At 45.6% G+C, this 23,112-nt stretch overlaps 1 protein-coding gene across 1 annotated transcript in view; it reads left to right on the top strand.

The window, feature by feature from the left end:
* tmem231 (transmembrane protein 231) overlaps positions 1-22,380 on the top strand; it is a 29,555-nt gene extending 7,175 nt beyond the window's left edge. The window contains exons 3-7 of the mRNA XM_033035722.1: positions 2,942-3,070; positions 8,965-9,108; positions 12,192-12,273; positions 12,379-12,484; positions 20,975-22,380. Coding sequence (XP_032891613.1) covers positions 2,942-3,070; positions 8,965-9,108; positions 12,192-12,273; positions 12,379-12,484; positions 20,975-21,137 — 624 coding nt within the window. The 3' untranslated portion in view covers positions 21,138-22,380. The remainder of the gene's footprint in view (positions 1-2,941; positions 3,071-8,964; positions 9,109-12,191; positions 12,274-12,378; positions 12,485-20,974) is intronic.
* Positions 22,381-23,112: the final 732 nt, after the last annotated feature.

The raw sequence follows: 23,112 nt of genomic DNA, 5'->3' as shown, positions 1-23,112 counted from the left end.
ATGTCCCGGCATCCGGGGTTTTATAGTCCTGTTCCCCCCACCCCCCACGGAGGGGGCATTACCTTCATCGCTGTGATTGACAGGCGCGAGGACCAATCAGCTGATCTTTTATAAACACTCATAACTTTTTTATTTTTCATCGATGGGAAAAATCCTCGGGGCTGGCTCAGCGGAGGAGGACTGTGAGTAAGATGGCCAAAAATCACAATGATACAGGGTAGCGGTTTTTCTAAAATTAATTTACAGCGCAGACAGGAAGTGGTTAAGATGAGACTTTTAATTATATAGATATATACACATACTCACAAATACACATATATAGATCATATGCACACCCACACATATGTACACAATAAAACAATAATAGTGCAATAATAACAATGATAATCTGTGTAGTTCAGAACTTATTTAGATTGTAGTGTTTAACTAGACTAAGTGGGACCCGTTGGGTCCCAGCATCACACGGGAGGGCAGGTCAACCAACGCAATATTCCACCTCTCCTCCAATTCCAATATTGCTGGCCAGTAGGGGGGGTTCCGTTGCGCTAGTATAGGTGTTGAGGGCTGAAGGTACTGGTTTCCAGAGGGCTAGTATAGACATTGTGGGCCGAATGGATTCTTGGGCTGGCAGCTCAGTCACTGAAGCCTGGCAGTACAGTCACTCAGACCTGGCAGGCTGGCAGCTGAGAAACTGCCAGAAATTCTGCCCAAAACAGGTGACAGACTGTAAGAGAGAATGGGGAGAGGGTGGACTGAATGACACACACACATACACACACACACACACACACTCATTCACAGACACACACACACTAATTCACACACACACACACACACACACTAATTCACAGACACACACACACACACTAATTCACACACACACACACTCACACACATACACAGACTCATTCACACACACACACACACACACACACACACACACACACACACACACACACACACACACACACACACACACACACACACACACACACACACACTCATTCACACACACTCACCCAATACTAAAATGCCAAGTAACTTCAGAACGTGTTGAATACACAGTGTGTAAAACAAATGTTTAAAGCCTCCTGTAGAGGCTGCTGCTGCTGAAGCATAACATCCAACAAACACACTCACCATAGACAGAGCAGCTCTCTTGAATTATTCAATGGCGCCTACACTCGGTGCCATCTTGACATCACCCTCTCGCTTCTTGCCACAAACCGTAAATGACGCGCTCAGCGCCAGCATGCTGCTAACCGGAAATGACGTCATCGGCGCCATCTTGCAACTAAGCGAAAATCACAGAATGAGCGCCAATTTTGAAATTAAACACAGTCCTGATCTAATAAAAATTTTATTCACGCTTTATCCATCCGTATACTTTTGCAAGCAAGCCCTTTAAAAAGCCAACCTAATTGGACAACCACTTTGCAAACAACAAACACATTTGCTGAAAACCACATCCCGGGGACTCACCGTGGAGTAGACATGCGTTCAGAGTTATTCGCAGCTCAGAGAGCCGTGATCCTCTCGCTTCCTCCGTCTGGCAGAGACTGTGTGAACCACGACACTTCCGGGTTTTATAGTCCCTCCCCCCTGCGGCCAGCGGGGGCAGCAGAGAGAATGGTGATTTAAAAAAAAAACATTAATATCTCTCTGATTTTTCATCGATGGGAAAAATCCTCCGGTCCAGTCCGGCGGAGGGGGGCTCTGAGCAAGGCGGCCAAAAATGACGGCCGTAAGAGGCGGCGTTCTCTCGGAAATCACATCGCAGTGAGTCACTGAGGCCTGGCAGTACCGTCACTCGGACCTGGCAGGCTGGCAGCTGAGAAACTGCCAGAAATTCTGCCCAAAACAGGTGACAGACTGTGAGAGAGAAGGGGGGGAGGGTGGACTGAATGGATTATTGGGCTGGCAGTTCAGTCACTTACGGCTGGTGGGCTGGCAGTTCACTTACTCACGGCTGGTGGGCTGGCAGTGCAGTCACTCGCGCCTGGTACGCTGGCAGTTCACTCAGTCACCCCTCCTCCCTTCACCACCCCCCCCCACTCTGCTCCTTGTCATTCACACCCACACACGCACACACAGACTCATTCACACACACACACACACACACTCATTCACACACACACACACACACACACACACACACACGCACGCACGCACACACATACGCACACACTCATTCACTCACACACACTCACCTAATACTAAAATGGCAAGTAACTTCAGAACGTGTTGAATATACAGTGAGTAAAATTAATGTTTAAAGCCTCCTGTAGAGGCTGCTGGTGCTGAAGCAAAAACATGCTTTAAATAACGTCCAAGACACTCACCAGACACGGAGCATTTTAGAACCACATTAAGGGCACTCACTGTGGAGTAGACGTGCGTTCAGTGTTATTCGCAGTTCAGAGAGCCGTGACCCTCTTGCTTCCTCCATCTCGCAAAGACTGAGTGAGGCACGACACTTCCGGGTTTTATAGTCCCTTCCCCTTCCCGCCAGCTGGGGCAGCAGAGAGAATGGCATTTTTTTAAACATTAATATCTCTCTGATTTTTCATCGATGGGAAAAATCCTCCGGTCCAGTCCGGCGGAGGGGTATTCTGAGCGAGGTGGCCAAAAATGCCGGCCGTAAGTGGCGGCGTTCTCTCGGAAATCACAGCACAGTAAGTCAAAAGCGGTCAAGATCAGACTTTTAGTAATATAGAAGATAGTCGAATGGCTGTAGGGAAAATGCTGTTTCTGAACCTGGATGTTACAGTTTACATTCTTCCAGATGGCAGGGGTGAAATGTATTAGTTTGTTTACTGAGATAATGTGTAATGCTATTACATGATGTGTTATTTGTAGACTAATGTTTTTACATGCTTCTGCATTCTCAAAATGTGATAAGAAATGTTAAGTTTAATATGATACATTTATCTTTTTATAGGCAATGGAGGAAGACAAAAATCATGATGGGAAAATGGATCTTCTGAATTTTCGTCTAGAGCTTCCACTTCAACCATCTGAGCATGTATATAGTGTGCAATTTCTTCTGACTTTTTCATATCAGCTTTTTGTAAGTATTTGGTATGGTTCCCCTTTCTCTTGCATTGAAATTTACTTTATTGCGGGTACTTTATTTATTACAATAATATTATTACTATAATATTATTCTGTGATAACAAACTGAAATTACGTGCATATTTTTTAGGAATACTATTATTAGATCTTCTGTAGCCAAATACTTTTAGTGAATAAAGGTGCGTTTGGTAAATAGATTAACTTTGAATTCTGGAAAGATAACTTTGGTTGTTGTAGTTCTGGATATTCTACTTTACAAATTTGAATGAAACAACCTTTCACAAATTTATCTCATTCTCATAAGTACACCACTCATCATGCCCTTATGTTTTTTTATCAGTTCTTATGCTTTGGACTTCTCCGACCTTTTGAAAATCCTTTATACAAAGTATAAACAACAGTATGTTGAAAGAAATACTTCCTGACATTTATCTTAAACTTGACCTTGATATCTTTAATTCTTTACAAGTCCACCTCTTACACGAGCAGCATTTTTAACTGTCTTGGGAAGAGTAGCTGCTACAGAATCCTTGATCCTGTTACCATTGCCATCCTACCAACCCTGGATCATTGAGGCATGCGGAAGAACACATTACAAATGTGAGCTGTCATTTTATATTAAACGAAAGCACTGCATGCCTCCATCCTGAGCCGCTAAGGCAGCATAAAATAGGACGTTTAATTGGTCCACAGATTATAGTTGAACATCGATTTGGAAGTGAAGGCTCCAAAATATTTTCATTCTCAATGTTAGTTCCAACAACAAGGGACACTTTGGATTCTTCCTAAGCTCACTGCCATCATTGTAAAATCGACGAATAACTCCATGGGCAATAAAGAAATAGCTGTGAACACTGGATACAGCTATGACTGAGAGACCAAAAATATCCCAGTGAGAACCGCCGACATGCTCCAGAACTGGTTGCATCTCAGGGCAAAATACAGTGCCCTCCACAATGTTTGGGACAAAAATCCATCATTTATTTATTTTCCTCTGTACTCCACAATTTGAAATTTGTAATAGAAAAAAAATCAACAGTTAGGAACATCATTAAGAAAGAGAGCACTGGTAAGCTTATGCCCCTGTCCCACTTAGGAAACCTGAACGGAAACCTCTGGAGACCTTGCACCCCACCCAAGGTTTCCGTGATGTTGCCGGAGGTTCCAGTCACTCTCCCTAATGGTGGAAAGTGGTTTCTCCGTAGTCGAGGCTTCTTCTATGTTCCTGCGATTATTTAAAAAAAACAAAAAACGGCCTCGACTAAAAATAGGTTGCCGTTTGGTCGAAGCCAGTGGAGTGGGGTTGCAATTTACTTACAGGCAGTCGAAGGCCATCTCCTTCGCTGACCGGCCATTTTGATTGGCTCATTGGAGTTTTCAGCAAAGATCCTATTAGATCTTTGGTTTTCAGGACCTAGAAGATCCGCCGGAAGGTAAAATGCCCGCTAACTTTATTAAACTTCTTAAAACTGTCTCCACTCCTTTCCCCCCCACCCGTTCTCCCCCTTCTCTCCCCGTCTCTTCCCTTCTCTCTGCCCTTCTCTCTCCCTTTCTCTGTCCTTCTCTCCCCTTCTTTCCCCTTCTCTGCCTCCCTCCCGCGCTCTCTAAAGGACTTACCGTGCTCTGTGGCAGCCGTTTACCTTCGCCTTCATCGCGCAGACAGTGCTCCTCCGCTGTCCCTGGCCCCCACCTTCGCTGTGTGTGTGTGTGTGTGTGTGTGTGTGTGTGTGTGTGTGGTCGGTAGCAAAGATCCTATAGGATCTTTAATCAGTAGATGCAGCTCACGCTTCGGTCGAGGCCTTCCAGGCAAGTGACCAAAACCTCTGGTGACTCATGGAGAGTGACCGGAACCTCCGGGAACCTCACGGAAACCTTGGGTGGGGCGCAAGGTCTCCAGAGGTTTCCGTTCAGGTTTCCTAAGTGGGGCAGGGGCATTACTAATCACAAAGGTACTGGCAGGCCAAGGAAGACTTCCACAGCTGATGACAGAAGAATTCTCTCTACAATAAAGAAAAATGCCCAAACGTATGCCGACAGATCAGAAACACTCTTCAGGAGTCAGGTGTGGATTTGTCAATGACCACTGTCTGCAGAAGACCTTGTCTTTGTCTACCTTCGATTTTCCATCATCTGCAGTTCCTTCTTAAACATAATGCATTGACATGGTTAAATAATGGTTCCACTGCTTGGAATGTTCTGCAGGCACCATACAGTGCACAACAGATATGGTGTTTGAAATTGTGGATGTTGTTGAGTGCTCCACAATCTGATTATCATGCTAACCCAGTCCTTTCTACCAGATGTGGTGGGGCGAAGGCAATATACCAAGCCCTTCTGGCCAGCAATCTGTGACTAATTTTAAGGACCACAGTTTCATGGACCACTTTACTTTATAAATTCCACATTACCTTCTGTTCCTGATTATTATATCATCTATTTGAAACAAGGACAAAATCAAAAGCCAAAACATCATTCCAAACCCTTTTTAAAAATCAAATCACGTGTATGCCTCGGCTCACATTCTTTTGGGTAACAAAAGTCTCAAACTTAAAATTAACCTAATGTTAAGTGCTTTTTGCTGAGGAGTTCTAAATTTTTAACATTCTATACACATATGAGTACAAAAAAAAAAAAGATAATCTCTAACCTTTAGGCGATTTTCTCTCATTTTCCATTGTTGCAGATATTAAGGACAGCATTACATTATATTTGTTTTCTGCACATGGCCATAGAATTTAAATGACTTCGACCAAGAGTACGTGGTTATTTTCTGTACTTTGCGTTTCCTGCTGCTCAACCAAACTCTTCAGTTCCATGAGCTTTGACATTAGTCAGTAATCTCTTATGAAGGATTTTATAAAATACCTTCAAAAAATGCGTAAATACCTGGCTGTTACTTGAGTCACCATTCAAAACACAAAAACAAATGTCATAGCATGGCCTATAATCTTTAAATCAACCCTGTCTCTCTCAGATTAAATGAAACTTGAGGCATTCAGTCACTCTACCCTTTGTTACATACACTAATCCCCCTCTCCTCTCTCCCCCTCCCTCTCTCCCCCCCCCCCCTCCCCCCCCCCCCTCTCCCCCCCCCCTCTCCCCCCCCCCCTCTCCCCCCCCCCCTCTCCCCCCCCTCTCCCCCCCCCTCTCCCCCCCCCTCTCCCCCCCCTCCCCCCCCCCCTCCCCCCCCCCCCCTCCCCCCCCTCCCCCCCCCCCCCCCCCCCCCCCCCCCTCTCCTGCCCCCTCTCTCCCCTTCCCCCCCCCTCTCCCCCCCTCTCTCTCCTCCCCCCCCTCTCCCCCTCTCCCCCCCCTCTCCCCCCCCTCTCCCCCCCCCTCTCCCCCCCTCTCCCCCCCCCCTCTCCCCCCCCCTCTCCCCCCCCCTCTCCCCCCCCTCTCTCCCCCCCCTCTCCCCCCCCCTCTCTCTCTCCCCCCCTCCCCCTCCCCCTCTCCCCCCCTCCCCCCCCCCCCCCCCCCCCTCCCTCCCCCTCCCCCCCCTCCCCCCCCTCTCTCTCCCCCCCTCTCTCTCTCCCCCCTCTCCCCCCCCCCCCCTCTCCCTCCCCCCCCTCTCTCTCCCCCCCTCTCTCTCCCCCCCCCTCTCTCTTCCCCCCCCTCTCTCTTCCCCCCTCTCCTCTTCCCCCCCCTCTCCCCTTCCCCCCCCCTCTCTCTTCCCCCCCTCTCTCTTCCCCCCTCTCTCTTCCCCCCTCTCCCTCTTCCTTCCCCCTCCCTCCTCCTCTTCCCCCCCCCCCCTCTCCCCCTTCCCCCCCCCTCTCTCTTTCCCCCCCTCCCCCTCCCTCTCTCTCTCTCCCCCCTCCCTCTCCCTCTCTTTCTCCCTCCCTCTCCCCCCCTCTCCCCCCCCCCTCCTCTCTCTCCCCTCCCTCTCCCTCTCTCCCCCTCCCCTCTCCCCTTCCCTCCCCCCTCCCTCCCTCCTCCTCTCCTCCCCTCCCTCTCCCTCCCCCCTCCCCCTCCCCCTCCCCCCCTCCCCCCCTCTCCCTCCCCCCCTCTCCCCTCCCCCTCCCCCTCCTCCCCTCGCCTTCCCCTCCCCCCTCCCCCTCCTCTCACCCCTCGCCCCTCCCTCTCCCTCTCCCCCTCCCTCTCCCTCTCCCCTCCCCCTCCCCTCACCCTCTCCGCTCCCCTCTCCCTCCCCCTCCTCCCTCTGCTCCTCTCCCTCTCCCCTCTCCCTCTTCCCGTCTCCCTCTCCCCTCTCCTCTCATCCCTCTCCCTTCTCCCTCGTCCCTCTCCTCTCCCTCTCCCTCTGCCGTCATCCCTCTGCTACTCCCTCTCCTTCCCCTCTGGCTCCCTCCGCCCGTCGATCCCTCTCGCCTCGCTCGCTGCCTCCCCTCTCCCTGCTCCCGCGGCCCTCTCCCTCTCCCCATTTCTCTCTCCCCCCCGCCCCCCCCCTCCTCTCCCCTCCCCACCTCTCCCCCCCCCCCCCCCCCCCCCCCCCCGTATTATCAGGTAGTTCGTAAATTCATGTGATTCCGCACTCTTGGAGTATAGCGAGTTTGAGGGTTTCTAATTTAGTGTTAGAAATGAAGAAATATATTTGATGTTCTACAATACAATACAATTCAATTTATTGTCATTTGGACCCCTTGAGGTCCAAACGAAATGTCGTTTCTGCAGCCATACATTACAAACAAATAGACCCAAGACACATAATTTACATAAACATCCATCACAAACTTATCTCTCCACTGCACTCTCCCCCCCGATGTCAGAGTCAAAGCCCCCGGCGGGCGATGGCGAATTGTCCCGCGGCCACGCCGGGTGATGCAAGGTCGCACACCGGGTTCTTGATGTTAGAGCCCCCGGCGTGCGCTCGCAGTCCCGCGGCCATTCCAAGCCGCGCGGGGCGGTGATGTAGGCCCCGCTCCAGGAGCTCTTCAACCCCGCAACTCGGGCGGGAGAAGTCGCCGTTGCGGGAGCCCTGAAAAGCGGTCTCCCTCCAGGGACCCGCGGGCTCCCGGTGCCGCCATCCGCCAGACCCGCAGTTGCAGCCACCGAATCTCCGGGGGTCGGGTCGCAGCAGCGTCCACCACCGCTCCACCCGCTCTGGACTCGGCCAGCTCCGTGACGGTGAGGTGAGTGGTTGTGTATCAGTTTGCAAATATCCAAGGTAAAAGAAAATGAACTAGACAACCGTTGGTTCAAGCCATACGCTGCAGCTGAGGGTCATTCCTGCTGAGGGTCATTCTCACCCTTTTTCCTTTTGTGTCCCAAATCGTCATCTGTTAATTTCCTCCACAGATGCTGCCCGACTCACTGAGTTCCTCCAGCACTATGTGTTTTGTCAGTGATTTTGGGTGCTGGGGAGGAGGAGAGGGGGCACCCAAAGAAAGTGCTGTCAGCTGGAGCTACAATGTGAGCCGCAACAACTGCATCGGCGCCTTTTTTAAAAAAGTGAAATGACACAAAATGCTGGAGTAACTCAGCCGACTGAATCAGTCTGAGGATGTCACCTATCCGTCTTCTCCAGATGACCTGACCCACTGAATTACCCCAGCTCTTTGTGCCCTTTTGGTGGGTGAAGAAGAGCTCGCTGGTGCACCTTGCGAGTCAGGAGTGGGGTCGGAAGCTGGGGCTTTAAATGGCCGGGGAGTCTGTGGGAACTGAGGATGGGCCGGCAGGTCATTCTATTCACATTCAGTTCACATTTTATATTTATTTTATTTAAGTTTCTGGCACGCCATGGTGCTTTAGAGACACGGGAGGGTTGTCATTAGCGAGCCAAGGATGTATTGTCATATCATTATCATGTGACCTCTGTCGGTCCAGAAAAATGGATAATCCAGAAAGGCTCTGTAACTAAGGGTGCTGGAAAATCGGTGTTCAATTTGTAGTTTAATGACTGCTCATAGTAGCTTAAATCTTTTAAAACTTTGGTTTCAGAGGATGTCGACATTCATTATGCAGAGTATGGCATATGTCCACTTCTCATCTCCCATTTCTGGATCTCAGCTTACTGTGATTGGTGACCTAAAGTTACATCAGCAAGAGCCGCTTAAACACAGAGGACTTGATACACGCTACAATGTAAGTTTCTGTTTGTACAAATAATTGGCCATAAAGGTTGTATGCTGCCTATAATGGTGCTTTAACAAGATGTGGTGTAATAAGAAAATAAATGTTTTGTTTGACAACCTGTAAAATTCTGAAGTGCCCAAAGCCAAAAAGATTGTGTACTGAATGGATTGTGGGTGCAGTGGGGTTAGGGCTGACGTATCTGTATTTGGAAATGAAGTTGGTATCTTGTATTTTCAATCAGATTCGGATTAATTTACTGTCTTGTACTCCAGGGTGCAATAAAATTCCGTGTTTGCATGATGCTTACAGAGTAAACATTTTACATGGTAATGATATTTCCAACAATAAGTAGAACAAGGAATACACCAGGGGTCGGCAACCTTGTTCTGCATTGGGGCCAGGACGCATGTCTGTGAGCGGATGGCGGGCCACATCTATCACGTGTTCACATGGATCCCGCCCTGGATGGCAGGCATCAAATCAGCGGGTGAGGCAGCAATGTCTCACCCACTGAGTTTCTCCAGCATTTTTGTCTACCTTTGATTTTTCCAGCATCTGCAGTTCTTTCTTAAACGTGTTCACTGAAGGTGCGCGGCCGTGCCGGCGGCTTTTCGCAGGATGTGGTACAGCCAGAGCTGATGATTATGGGGGGAAAAAATCCGCCTGCGCATTCGGCCCGTGGGCCGTAGGTTGCCCACCCCTGAAATACACTAATAAGGTGAAAGAGCTTATAGCACAGTTAGAAATTGGCAGGTATGACATTGTGGGCATCAGAGTCATGGTTGAAAGAGGATCAGACATGGGAGCTGAACCTTCAAGGATACACATCCTATTGGCAAGGCAGGCAGGTGAGCAGAGGGGGTGGCTCTGTTGGCAAGGAATGAAATTCAGTCCTGAGCAGGAAATGACATAGGATCAGAAGATGTAGAATCCTTGTGGGAAGAGTTAAGAAGCTGCAAGGGTAACAAGACCCTGATGGGAGTTATATACACAGGTCTCCAAATAGTAGCCAGGATGTAGGAGACAGAACAGGCATTTAAGAAAGGCAATGTTACAGTGGTCATAAGGGATTTCAATGTGCAGGGAGAGTGGGAAAACTTTGTTGGTAATGGCATGAATTTGTGGAAATGCCTAAAAGATGACTCATGGTCGAGTCCACTAGCGAAAAGGTATTTCTGGATTTAGTGTTGTGTAATGAACCAGATCTCATTAGGGAGCCGAAGATGAAAGAACCCCTAGGAGGTGGTTATTATAATATGATTTAATTTAACCTGCAGTTTGTGAAGGAGAACCTGAAATTGGACGTATCGGTTTTACTGTTGAGGAAAGGTAACTATAAGCTTGAGAGAGGAGCTAGCAAAAGTTGATTGGAAGGGGACCCTAGCAGGAATGATGGTGGAGCAGCAATCTTAGGAGTTTCTGGGAGTGATTTGGAAGATGCAATAAGGTGAGAAAAGACGAAATATGAAGGCAAGCCAGCTAGTAATACAAAAGTGAATACCAAATGTATTTTTCAGATATATAAAGAGTAAAAGGGAGACATGAGTAGAAATTGGACCACTGGAAAATGACGCTGGAAAAGTAGTAATGGGGTACAAAGAAACGGCAGACTTACTGAATATGTTTTTTTGTGTCATTCTTCCCAGTGGAATACACCACCAACAAGTTATTGGGGCAAAGCCATCTTTGATGGTATTAGACAGCAACTTACTAAAGTTGAAGAGAGACACAAAATGCTGGAGTAACACAACGGGACAGGCAGCATCTCTGGGGAGAAGGAATGGGTGACGTTTTGGGTTGAGACCCTTCTTCAGACTGGGTCTCGACCCGAAACGTCACCCATTCTTTTAAATCCAATTGTCTTTCCTTGCTCTCTGCTGTGCTCCTGTCTATCCTGTTTGAGTGGTACTCATGAATCGACCAAAATCTGGTAAGTGGCATCCAGATGTGCATTACTTCTGGAAGCCATTGAGCATGCCCTGGCTGCTCCTTGCATTAATGCATCAAATGTGAGGAAGACACATAATGAAAATCACAGCCCATTTCTGGTACCACGGTGAGATAGATAGAATGGAGAGTGAGACTAAGTGAATACATTTTCAAAACCACACGTATATGGAGTGCACTTACTGGATGGAGTAAGGAGTAATTCTGAGAGAGATTGATCGGGTAGATAATTTCTTTAGCTGGAGATTGGGTGCATGATCTCAGTTTAAGCAGAAAACCATTTAGGACTGAGGTGAAGAGTTATAAATCTTTGGAATTCTTGATGTAGTTCTAAATGCACATTCTGAGGTGTATTCAAGGCTGAGATGAATAGATCTTTGGACACTAAATGAATTGGAGGATATGATATAGGTGACCTCCCATTATAGGTGTTCAGATGATCAAAGTTCATCCCTGCAGAATTTGCAAATCTCTGTCCAGCAAATTGAAATACGGAATAGAGTTCACTCTCCCTGAGGGGGAAAAAAGGTAAATAAATCAACAAAACCTTTTTTTCCTAATTCATATTTTTTGACATGTGTAGCTTTGAGTTAAAGAAAATCACGATGCAGCCTGTTTTCTAGGGAAGCGACCATCCAGGCCCCTTCTTGTAACATGGGAGTCGCCTGTATAGCATAGCAAAGTAGGTGACAAAGGATCAACCATGATTTTACCAAATGGCAGAACCTGCTTTATGTGCTATACAGACAACTTGCTTCCATTTTTCTTGCATTAGCAATAAAAAAAAGTTTTCTATTATTATATCAATATGTATAACTTCAAATTTTCCCCACATTATGCTCTGTCATCACTCAGATAACCTCTACATCTTAGTATCCTTGTAGCTCACTTTCCAACCATGCGTTCAGTGTCAATAAATTGGTTATTTGTATTCTAATTAATAGTTTTACTCCTACCTTCAAAATCAGAAGGTAAAAATTTCAAGAGCTAATTCTTAAAATAAAAAAAATTAAGTAAATAACTCTGAAGTCTTGAGTTTGGGGAGTTGACAAAAGGACTGAACCAGTGACCAACCTAGTGTTATTGTATATGGAAGGAAAAAACAAATTTGAAGTTGGATTACATGTAATCATTTTACTTCACAGATTTCAGTGGTTAACGATGACAGCCCATTTGCAAGTTCCTATGACCTGGCCGATATCACTGCATCATATCAAGAAAGAAATGGTAGGATTCTTATTAGTGGCATTTTTGAATTACTAATGGAAAATGATCTTCGTAGTGACATTTTTACCCCCTGAATCTTAATTTTTTTCCAACTCTTGGTTTTAGTAACAACCGTTATTGCCAATCAATATACGGTTTGGACACCAATCCGAGCTGCCAATGCCCCATTTATTATTAAGGCAGTCATCAAATATCCCATGGAAATCATCACATATCCTTTTTTTTAAATGCAAAGAAATGTTATCTAACACTGAAAATTGATGTTCAGTAGATTAAATTTGCATTCTGTTAAAGACACAAACCATTATACAGAGAGTGGTAGCTGTGTGGAATGAGCTTCCAGTGAAGGTGGTGGAGGCAGGTTCGTTTTTATCATTTAAAAATAAATTGGATAGTTATATGGATGGGAAAGGAATGGAGGGTTATGGTCTGAGCGCAGGTATATGGGACTAAGGGAGATTATGTGTTCGGCACGGACTAGAGGGGTCGAGATGGCCTGTTTCCGTGCTGTAATTGTTATATGGTTATATGGTTATATGATGCCAATATTTTTCGTCCTGTGAAATTATATTGTATGTCATTTTCTCAGGGTTATTAGCACTCGAATTATAAACACACAAAAGTGAAGGGTAGGAAAAGAACAGCTGTTCCATCATGCTTGCTCCACATCCATCATGGCTTGAAATACATTAGTAGAATCCCACCTATCCTCTGTCCCTCTCTCTACCATCTGATGTCTTTATGTAGTTGCTTGGGAAAGGCAAAAACAAAAGTTGACAAAATTGTCACTATATTTAATGTAACAACTGTTTACTGAATCAGAGGTGGTGGCAGTTTGACCAAAAGTGATGCACATCACTATTTTCAGTTTAGCCACCGCACTTCAGGAAAGACGTATTAACACTGGTTAGACATAACACTGGTTTTCCAGAATGATTTTAGGACTTAAATGCATAGTTTATGTGCTCTTCTTTGTGAAGGATTCTTAGGGGAATCTGTTACATTCATCAATGTTTAATTTTAAAAGGTAGCTACCTGTTTTCCAGTTTGTGGGGAAAAAAAATCCATGGAAGGGTAATATTTGAATATCAAGGTTAGACTATTTGCACGGAAAAATCAGGAAGCATTTTTGTACAAATATTGCACAGTATTAAGCAACGGGACTAATCTTATATCAGTGACTAGAAACAAGTGTAGAAGTTTGGGATTCTCTCTTTAAAAAGCTTAAGGACCCTGGGATAAGAATTATATCAATAGATTTTTACAGAGGGTATCAAACAATATGTACTTAAAAGAAGGTGAAGAATAATTCCATCAGGAATAATTGAATGAAACAGGAATAGGGTTAAATTGTCAACTGCTGTTAATCCTTTCTGAGAGGGTTGCCGTAAAGATTAATTTTTTATTCTGCTGATACCTCATTTGCAGACTACCTGTGCAAGCACAAGTTAATTACATGGTTCACAAGTGAAACCATGTAATGATTTACCTTGGTGCTTACAGACAGAACATAACCCATCTTTTAGCTACTTGAATTGCAGTTGCTTTCTGTAATGGGGAGAGGGAAACTAGAATCACATACAACATGGAAACAGGCACTTCAGCCCAGCTGGCCCATGCCGACCAAGATGCCCCATCTAAGCTAGTCCCATCTGCCTACATTGGCCCATATCTCTCCAAACCTTTCCTATTCATGTACCTGTCCAACTTTATTTTAAATGTTGCTGTTGTACGTGAATCTTTTAGACTGTAACATGATGCCCAATTTCTGTACTCGGTTCTCTGACCAATGAATGTTTGCATTCATGTAATTTACATCTACCACAATGTCCATATTTGTTGCCACCTTCGTGGAACTTTGTACCTTCATCCCTAGGTCTGTCTATTTTATGACACTGCCAATGGCTCTACTATTTGCTGTTGACATCCTGCCTTGATTTGTCTTAAGAAAATGCAGCACCTTGTCTTTATCTGAATTAAACTCCATCTGCTGTTTCCTGGCCCATTGACCCAATTGATCAAAATCCCATGGTAATCTTAAAAAATCTTCTTCAGTGACAACTACGCAACTAATTTTACTTCGGAGTCACTTGAGTGACTACGTGAAGAACCCGCTCAGCGCGCATGCGCGGCATTAACGCCAGCAGTGCAACAGCGGCTGCAGCGGGAGTTAGGCGCTCCCGCTACAGAATGAAACGGACCGTCAGGTGAGTACCCTGAGGTCGGGTTTCTATTACAGGGGAGCCTTTTTCTGCTTGTGTTTTACAGGCAGAGAAAAAGGCTCTGGAACAAAACTGTCCCCCGTTCGAGGAGGAACGTTTTCCATCGGGGAGGGGGGCAGCAACAGGCGGTAGGAGCGTTTACCCGATGTTCCGCTATTCCCCGACACCGCGCCGAGCCCAGCCCGCTATTACCTGAGCAGCGGGCTGGATGCATAGCCACCCGAAGAGGCATCCGGCAGGTGTTTTTCCCGATTTGGGACGGGACGTCTCTCCACCCGCACGGGGGGAGAGAGAGCCGCCTGAGCCGCTGGAGCGGCTCTCGGAGCAGGTGCCTGCTGGACGCGCTGCTTGAGGGGCGCTCTCGCTTCTACAAGGCATAAAAGCTCTAGAAGAACCTGTCCCCCGCTCGACTCCAGCGGAGGAGCGTTCCATTGCAGGGGGGGCAGCAACAGGCGGTAGGAACAATTACCGGGCGCTCCGCTATCCCCATCACCGCGCCGAGCCCAGTCCCGCTAGTGCCTGAGATGCGGGCTGGATGTTTAGCCATCCGAAGAGGCATCCGGCCGGTGGCTTCCGACTTGTCGGAGGGGACGTCTCTCCACCCGTATGGGAGAGAGACAGCCGCCTGAGCCGCTGGAGCGGCTCCTGGAGCGGCTCCTGGAGCAGGAGCTCCTGCGAGACACGCTACGTGAGGGGCAGTCTCGCTGGAGGGTTCAGGCATACCCTCCACAGTGCCTAGGCACTGCCCATCACTTCCTCCTTAGTGTGGTTAGCTTTGGGGTGACCAGGGCTGGGCTGGTCATGAAGAGGGGGTCGCTGGCTGAAGAATTCGGGAGTATGCCAGGGGTGCAGGAACATGAAGAGCTGCTGGGTGTCTGTGGACCGCTACGTGGCTACCCCACGTGCAGGAAGGCCATTAGAGCCTAAAAACTAACGGCCAGCGTTGACCACCTCTCCGACAGGCACCTACAGGAGCAGGTGGTTAATAAGGCTTAAAATGTACAACTCCAATGAATTATAATCCTTCAAAGTGCCGGCACTCAACAGCCAAATCTGGGGGCACGTCGGGACAAATACTCGGACAGGAGCTGATACTGCAGCGAATCCTCAGGCTCCTGACGTCAGCCATCACACCATTTGCTCGTTTTCTGTGGACAATACGGAGATGACCACTAACTAACAAATCACTCTCGCACTGTTGTGCAACACGCAGAGCGAGATAAATTACCTCCGTATATAAATCATAAGACCTGCCCTAAATCCCGAATTTGGGTTGTGCTAAACCCCAGCCACTGAGTCAGCCTCACTGCTCTTTGGCAAAAAACCTCATGGGAATAAACTTTCGGCCTCATGAGGGCAGGCCCCAGGACGAGTAAACCCCAAAAATACAATACCCAAGCGGCAGCACCCCATCGCGTCCACCAGTCGACGTCTACCATATGGGACTGGTGAAAGCTCGGGGACCGCATTTTTTTTAATGCCCAGGAGTCTTTTAGACCACGGCCCAGAGCAGGACCCCATGGAAAATGCGCCACCCCCCAACATCACCGCCACGTCAGACAACGCGCCAGACTCGCTGGTCTGAGAAGAGACAGAAGAAATGCCCATATCCATGGAGGTAGGTGGGTCCGGTGCCTACAAGAAAATGTAAAATAAGGAATCTAATTTCTAAGGATACTTTATGGCAAGCATTGGCCTCAAATATGCTTACTATTCAGTACCCATTCAAAAGGATCTACGCAGATACCTAAAATTTACCTGGATGGGGCAACTATGACAGTTAAAGCATTACCCCATGGGGTAACGTCAGCTCAAGGTTATTCATCAAGATACTAAAACCAGCCCTGGCAAAACTAATAAGAAGACCATGGAATTGGCTATGCCAGCTGTATTTCAGCTACAAAACAGTTTTCGAAACCCTGGGGTTTGTTTTACATCCAGATAAATCAAAGTTGAAGCCATCCACTATCATGGACTACTTAGACTTCACAATTAATTCAGTCCATATGACTAACTTTGCCAAAAGACAAAACGGTTGAATTGGCACAATTATGCCACAATTTAATGGTACATTCGACAAGTAGCAAAAGTAATTGGGAAAATGGTAGCAGCATTCCTGGCTACACAATTCGGACCATTGCATTATAAAATCTACAAAGAGCAAAGGTACAGGCATTAAAATATCATGCAGGTCATTATGATCGGGTCATGAAATTACCCACTGAAACTATATCAAAACAGTTGGCATAGTTTCAGCCCTATCATTATCTAACAGGTGGTAGATGGACTAACCTAAAGTCATCATTACTACTTACACGGAGCATTAATTATTTAGCGATGTTGGGTGCCTTTTATGGATTAAAAGCATACACATCAAATATGCATCACTGCATGTACGGTTACAAATGGATAATACTACGGTGGTGGCCTACATTAACCATATGGGAGGCATAAAATCGTTATCATGCAACAAATTGGTCAACACAATTTGGCAATGGTGTGTCAAAAAGACATATTTGGCTGTTGTGTTCAAGAAGGAACTGCAGATGCTGGAAGATCGAAGGTACACAAAATTGCTGGAGAAACTCAGCGGGTGCAGCAGCATCTATGGAGCGAAGGAAATAGGCGACGTTTCGGGCCGAAACCCTTCTTCAGACATATTTGGCTGTCAGCAACTTACCTATCAGGTAAGCTAAATACAGTGGCAGACACCAGGCAAATTCAATGACAACATCGAATGGATGTAAAACCCAAAGTATTTGCAAAAATTATCAAGCTATATGGCACGCCAGATATAGATTTATTTGCATCAAGGCTAAATCACCAGACACCTATGCATGTCGCTTGGGAACCAGACCCAGAGGCAGCAGCGGTAGTAGATGCCTTCACGCTGGATTGGGGAAATTCCTTCTTCTATGTTTTCCCTCCCTTCTGCCTCATCAGTCAGGTACTACGAAAAATACAGATGGACTCTGCATCAGGGTTTGATAGTACCCGACTGGCCTACACAGCCATGGTTCCCAGTACTGCATGACATGTTTGTTGAAACACCGATGGTATTCCCCAGTGACCCAGAGTTGTTAACTCACCCGGTATCAGGCATAAGCCACCCATGCCATGAGAAAATCAAACTCATGGGTTGCAGGGTTTTAAACAGACCTTATCTGGAACTGGGATTGTCAGAACAAACCATCAACACCATGTCAGCATCCCTTTCGAACATCCACTAAGAAGCAGTACTTAACCAGCATCAAGAAATGCGAGAAGTACTGCCAGGAAACAAGGACCACGTACACAACAGCAACAGTCACCAACGCACTGGAGTCCCTGGCTTGCCTACACCACAAAGAGGAATCAGCTACAGTGCCGTCAACACAGCAAGGAGTGCCCTGTCTGCTTATTTGAAACCAGCACCAGGACAACAGCCGATGGGATCCCATCCACTGGTGGTCAAATTAATGAAGGGCATCTATAACATCAAACCCCTAGACCAAGGTATACCCATTTATGGGATGTCAGTGTGGCCCTGATGTACCTCAGGGGATGGCCACCAGCCAGATCCCTCAGCCTCGAACAAACTACCCAGAAAACGCTCATGTTGATGGCACTTGTATCCACACAGAGGGTCCAGTCACTACATCGATTGCGACTGGACAACATGGTGACCACCCCAGACCAGATCTCGTTCATCATCCAGGGTCTGGTAGAACAGAGCAGGCCAGGTATAGCCAATCCAGTTGTGGTGTTCCGGGCTTACCCGCCAGAGCCGCGGTTGTGTGTCATGACCTATCTACTATATTATATAGACACAACCTATAACATCAGAGGGAGTGAAAAAGCCTTATGGGTCAGCCACAAAAATTGCAAGATGGCTCAAGCAGGTACTAAAGGCTGCCGGAATAGACTAACTTTTTTCAAATCTCATTCCACCAGGGCAGCGTCTACATCAACGGCCAAAAGAATGGACGTACCGGTTGACCATATTCTGACGACAGCAGAATGGTCGAGGGAAACGACATTCAGAAATTTTTACAATAAGCCGTTGACGAAACCTGACTTGTTTGCAGAAATTTTTTACAAACTGCAAATATTTAATTTAAGCCCGGGGGAGCAATTTAATTTGTTATTGTTACTAAATACCATTTTTGTTTCTCGTAAAACAGATTCATTGGTTGGTTACGATAACAGACTTCCTCCCTCAAGAACTTCGGCAGTGAGTGAAATAAAACTGTTACATGGTTTGAAATCACAGAGCTTTGAAGTCTTCACGTAGTCACTCACGTGACTCCGAAGTAAATTGGTAAGATTAAACGAGAACTTACCAGTTTGAAGTTTGATCTGTATTTTATGAGGAGTTACGATGAGGGATTACGTGCCCTCTGCTCCCACCCTCATAATATAGGTCAAACTGATAACTGATGTCTCCTTTTCTTTACTATGTTTACTTCAATAACTGTGTCTATCTGTGATTCCACACCGCTGCTTGGAAGTATGCCGCGCATGCGCGCTGAGCGGGTTCTTCTCGTAATCCCTCATCGTAACTCCTCATAAAATACAGATCAAACTTCAAACTGGTAAGTTCTCGTTTAATCTTACTATTTTACTGTCTTGTGCAAGTTTACTAACCATGCCACCTACATGGTTATCCAAATTGTTAATAACAAACAACAGTGGACCCAGCACTGATCCCTGTGGTACGCAAGTTGTAGGCCTCCAGTCTGGAAAAAAAACCTCCACCCCACCCTCTGTCTCCTACCTTCAAGCCATTTATTAATCCCATTGGCTAACTTGCTCTGGGTCCCACGTGATCAAACCTTCCAAAGCAGGGTTGATGCTTTGTCAAAGGCCTTACCAATGTCCATTATTACCAATATAGACAATATTACCACATCTTCAAAAACCTCAAATCAAATTCAGTAGCCGCAATTGTCCTTGCACAAAGCTATGCTGACATTCCTAATCAACCTTTCCTTTTCCAAATGCATATAGGTCCCATCTCTCAGAAACCCCTCTAGTAACCTACCCACAGTGACGTAAGGCTCACTTAAATAAAGGAATAGCGTTTGCATCCTTTAGTCCTCCAGCATCTCACCCGTGGCTCTCAATAATGCAACTATCACCGCCAATGAATTATTCATTATGACCGTGCCCAACTATTGTGGTTCGACGCATAGATTACCTTATTGATCTTTAAGGGGCACAATTCACGCCTTAATTACTCTTGCTTTTACTTCTCAAGTGTTTCAGCTTGATTGCAGCTGCCTGTATCTGACATTTGCAGCTTCATTTTTCGTGACCAGAACTTCAATATCTTGTCTTCCAGGGTGTCCTACTCTTGCCAGGCTTGCTCTTCACTCTAACATGCCTGAGCTCCCTATCTCACTTTGAAAAGCCTCCCATTTGACAGACATTTATTTTCTTTCAAACAGATTTCCCAATCAACTTGTTGCAAGTTCCAGTCTCACACTATCAAAGGTAGCCTTCCCCAATTTTAGACTTAAACTTGTGGACCAGCCCTATCCTTTTAACATGGCTATAAAATAGAAATATGGTCACTGGTCCAAAAGTTCTCCCCAACAAACACTTAAGACACCTGCCCCGCCTTATTTCCTGAGAGGAGATTTATTTTTTCCCTTCTTTAGTAAAGCTATCGACATATTGATTGAGAAAAATTTCCTGAACACATTGATTAAACAGCATTGTATACAAGCCCTTAGCACCGTCACAGTCAATATTTGGAAAGTTTGAAATTCCCTGCTCTTACAACTATATTATTCATGCAGCTACCTGTGCTCTCCCTACATATCCTGTCCTCTAAGTTCTGCTGATTATTGAGGAGCTTATAGCACAATACCATAAAAATGATTATTCCCTTCTTATTTCTCATTCCACCCACAGAGCCTATATTCCACCCATATTCAACCAGGAATGACCTATCTTAAGTATTTTCATGATATACTGCCCAATCCAAAATGCAACTCCCTTTCGCTCCTACCTCCACCTCTATCCCTCTGGAACCCAGAACATTGAGCTGCCAATCCTGTCCCTCCCTCAGCAATGTTTCTGTTAAAGCTATAATATCCCCAAGCCATGTACCTATCTATCTGTGTAGGAAGGAACTGCAGATGCTGGTTTAAACCGAAGATAGACACAAAAAGCTGAAGTAATTCCAACTTCTTCAGAAGGGTCTTGACCCAAAACGTTCCTCAGAGATGCTGCCTGTCCTGCTGAGTTACTCCAGCTTTTTTGTGTCTACCTGTCTATCTGTCTTGCCTGTCATGCTTACTCCTTGGTGTTATTAGATCTTTGATTAAAAAAATTATAGTAAACTTTGGACCTTTGTGATCCTGCCAGGTAAACTTTTTTTTCTGATCAATATCAGTAACAAATAATTTTGGACCTTCCATTTATGTGTTTAATTTTTCCCTAAGTGTTAATTATCTTCTTGCTGATTATTGTTCCTTAATTGTTTTTTTTACTTATCGACCTGGTTTCTGGGAAATGATAAAGACTGCTTGGATCCAATATGTCAGCATTCTTCTTATCTTCTTGTGGGTCTTTGAAAAGATCAAGATATTTGTCTTTGAAAATCATGTATTAACTGCAACAATGGTACAACCATATAAGCAGCACCTGTCTTAACCCATTTTTAAAAAAAAGGACAGCTCCAAATATTACAAAGAAACAATAGCAATCAATAATCAACGTCTTGCATCACCATTTGATTCTTAAGATTGATGTCCTGTTATCTGTTGACTTAAGTGTCGACTTTACTTTGTTCTACCTGTATGAACTAAAGGGTAATTACATCAATAGGAAAGGTACTGCGTCAATCATCAAACATGTTCCCTCAACAAACATATTGGTGATAATGTTCCGCATGAGGCTTCATCTTCCTTATTTTATAAACATGTTCTTTTATAAAGTATTTCTCCAATTTCTCTTTATTGCATCAATGCTTGAAATTTATTTGTATCCTACACGGAACGAGAATGGTGAAGAACACTAACAAATAATTTGATTTGCACTGTTGTGGTTCCAGTTAGTTCCCACAATAATGCTCCACAATTATGATTTCCTCTTGGTGTCTAAATGAAATTGCACGCCATTCTTGGGTTATGGCAGAGTTCTGTACTTTGAACAGTTGAAAGATCAGAAATGTGGCCGGAAGCAGAGTTCCCTCATGGCAGAAAATTCTTGCAGAGGTGGGTTGTCCCATAGGAATATATAATGTGGGGAAGCCTTTCTAATCTTGTTTTGTATTTCTTAATAGAAAAGTTGACATTTACAAATTTAACCTGAGCTTATCTCAAGCTAATGATATTCTTTTGAAAGATGTTAATGCAGACGAGGCTTTAATTGTTATTGACTTAAAAAAAAAAAAACTGTTGCTGATCCAGACAGTATGTCTCAAGAAAAGATTCACTAATTAGAATGTATTCATTCATTCTGGATTTGATGTGGCATTATTCTAACAAGTGTCAAGAATTGTCACCGGCAGCCCTACAACAGACATCAAATCCATCCCGCTGGTTTCCCAAACGATCCTTTGTATGTATTGGCTGGGCATAAGCCTGGCGCTCATTAACTGGGCACAAGCTGTAGTGGGCATACTACTTAAAGTTAAGGCTGACACTCTTAGGATAATGTGCTGCCTTTCAAATGTAAGGCCAAGCATCAAAGATTCCTTGGTGCTATTTTGGGGAAAGAAGCGACCAACATTAATCTGTCAATTAACAAATCGAGAGAACCAGTGATCACATTGCTGCACAAACATCTTGTGTACAATACAATACAATACAATACAATACAATACAATAATACTTTATTAGCCAAGTATGTTTTGCAACATACGAGGAACTTTATTTTCCAAGTCAGTCATCCACCACAGTGACTCCTCCACTTTCCTCACTGATGGAAAGCAAAAAAAAAGTTCAATCTCTTCCCTTCTTTGTTCTCCCGCGGCCAGGGGCCTCGAGCCTTCCGTTGACGGGACAATCTTACCCCCGTAGCCGGCGGTCGAGCCCTCCGCATCGGGGAGATCAGGGAGGGGGATCTCAGCTCCTCCGACAGCGATCGGACCCTGGGTTGGGGCTGGTCGAACCTCTGTGTCATTGGAACTCCCTGACTCTGTCTCTCCCGAGACTGCGAGCCCTTGATGGTAAAATCCGCAAGCCACGGTTGGACCGATCCCAGGCAAGTGATCAGCCCCGATGGTAAATCCACGCCCCGCGGTGAGGTTCAAAGTCAGTTCCGAGGAGGCCTCCAGCTCCGGAGAGACGACCCGAAAACGAACCGCATCATTTACACAAACTTTAAAAACACATTGAAATAACAAAAAAAAGACGAAAAATAAGACAGATCGAGGCCGCCAATCGTACAGCACCCCTGGTGGACAAGTTGTTTCCCATATTAGAACAGTAGCCATAGTTGAAACCTTCTTCAGTGGCTCTGATGCCCTTTGGGGTCTCCTTAGACCACAAAATGCAAATCTTATTTTCTTTTCCATAATGACGTTTAGTGAGATTATAAAAAAAACTTCAAAACTTTCAATACAAACTCTGGTTAGGCTGGACCTTGCATTTAATGTTGCTACAACTTTTATTGTATGATTACC

This window comes from Amblyraja radiata, chromosome 17, assembly GCF_010909765.2.
Source record: "Amblyraja radiata isolate CabotCenter1 chromosome 17, sAmbRad1.1.pri, whole genome shotgun sequence".
Classification (NCBI taxonomy): Eukaryota; Metazoa; Chordata; class Chondrichthyes; order Rajiformes; family Rajidae; genus Amblyraja; species Amblyraja radiata.
The sequence above is the reverse complement of the archived record's forward strand: the minus strand, read 5'-3'. Positions and strand labels throughout refer to the sequence as shown.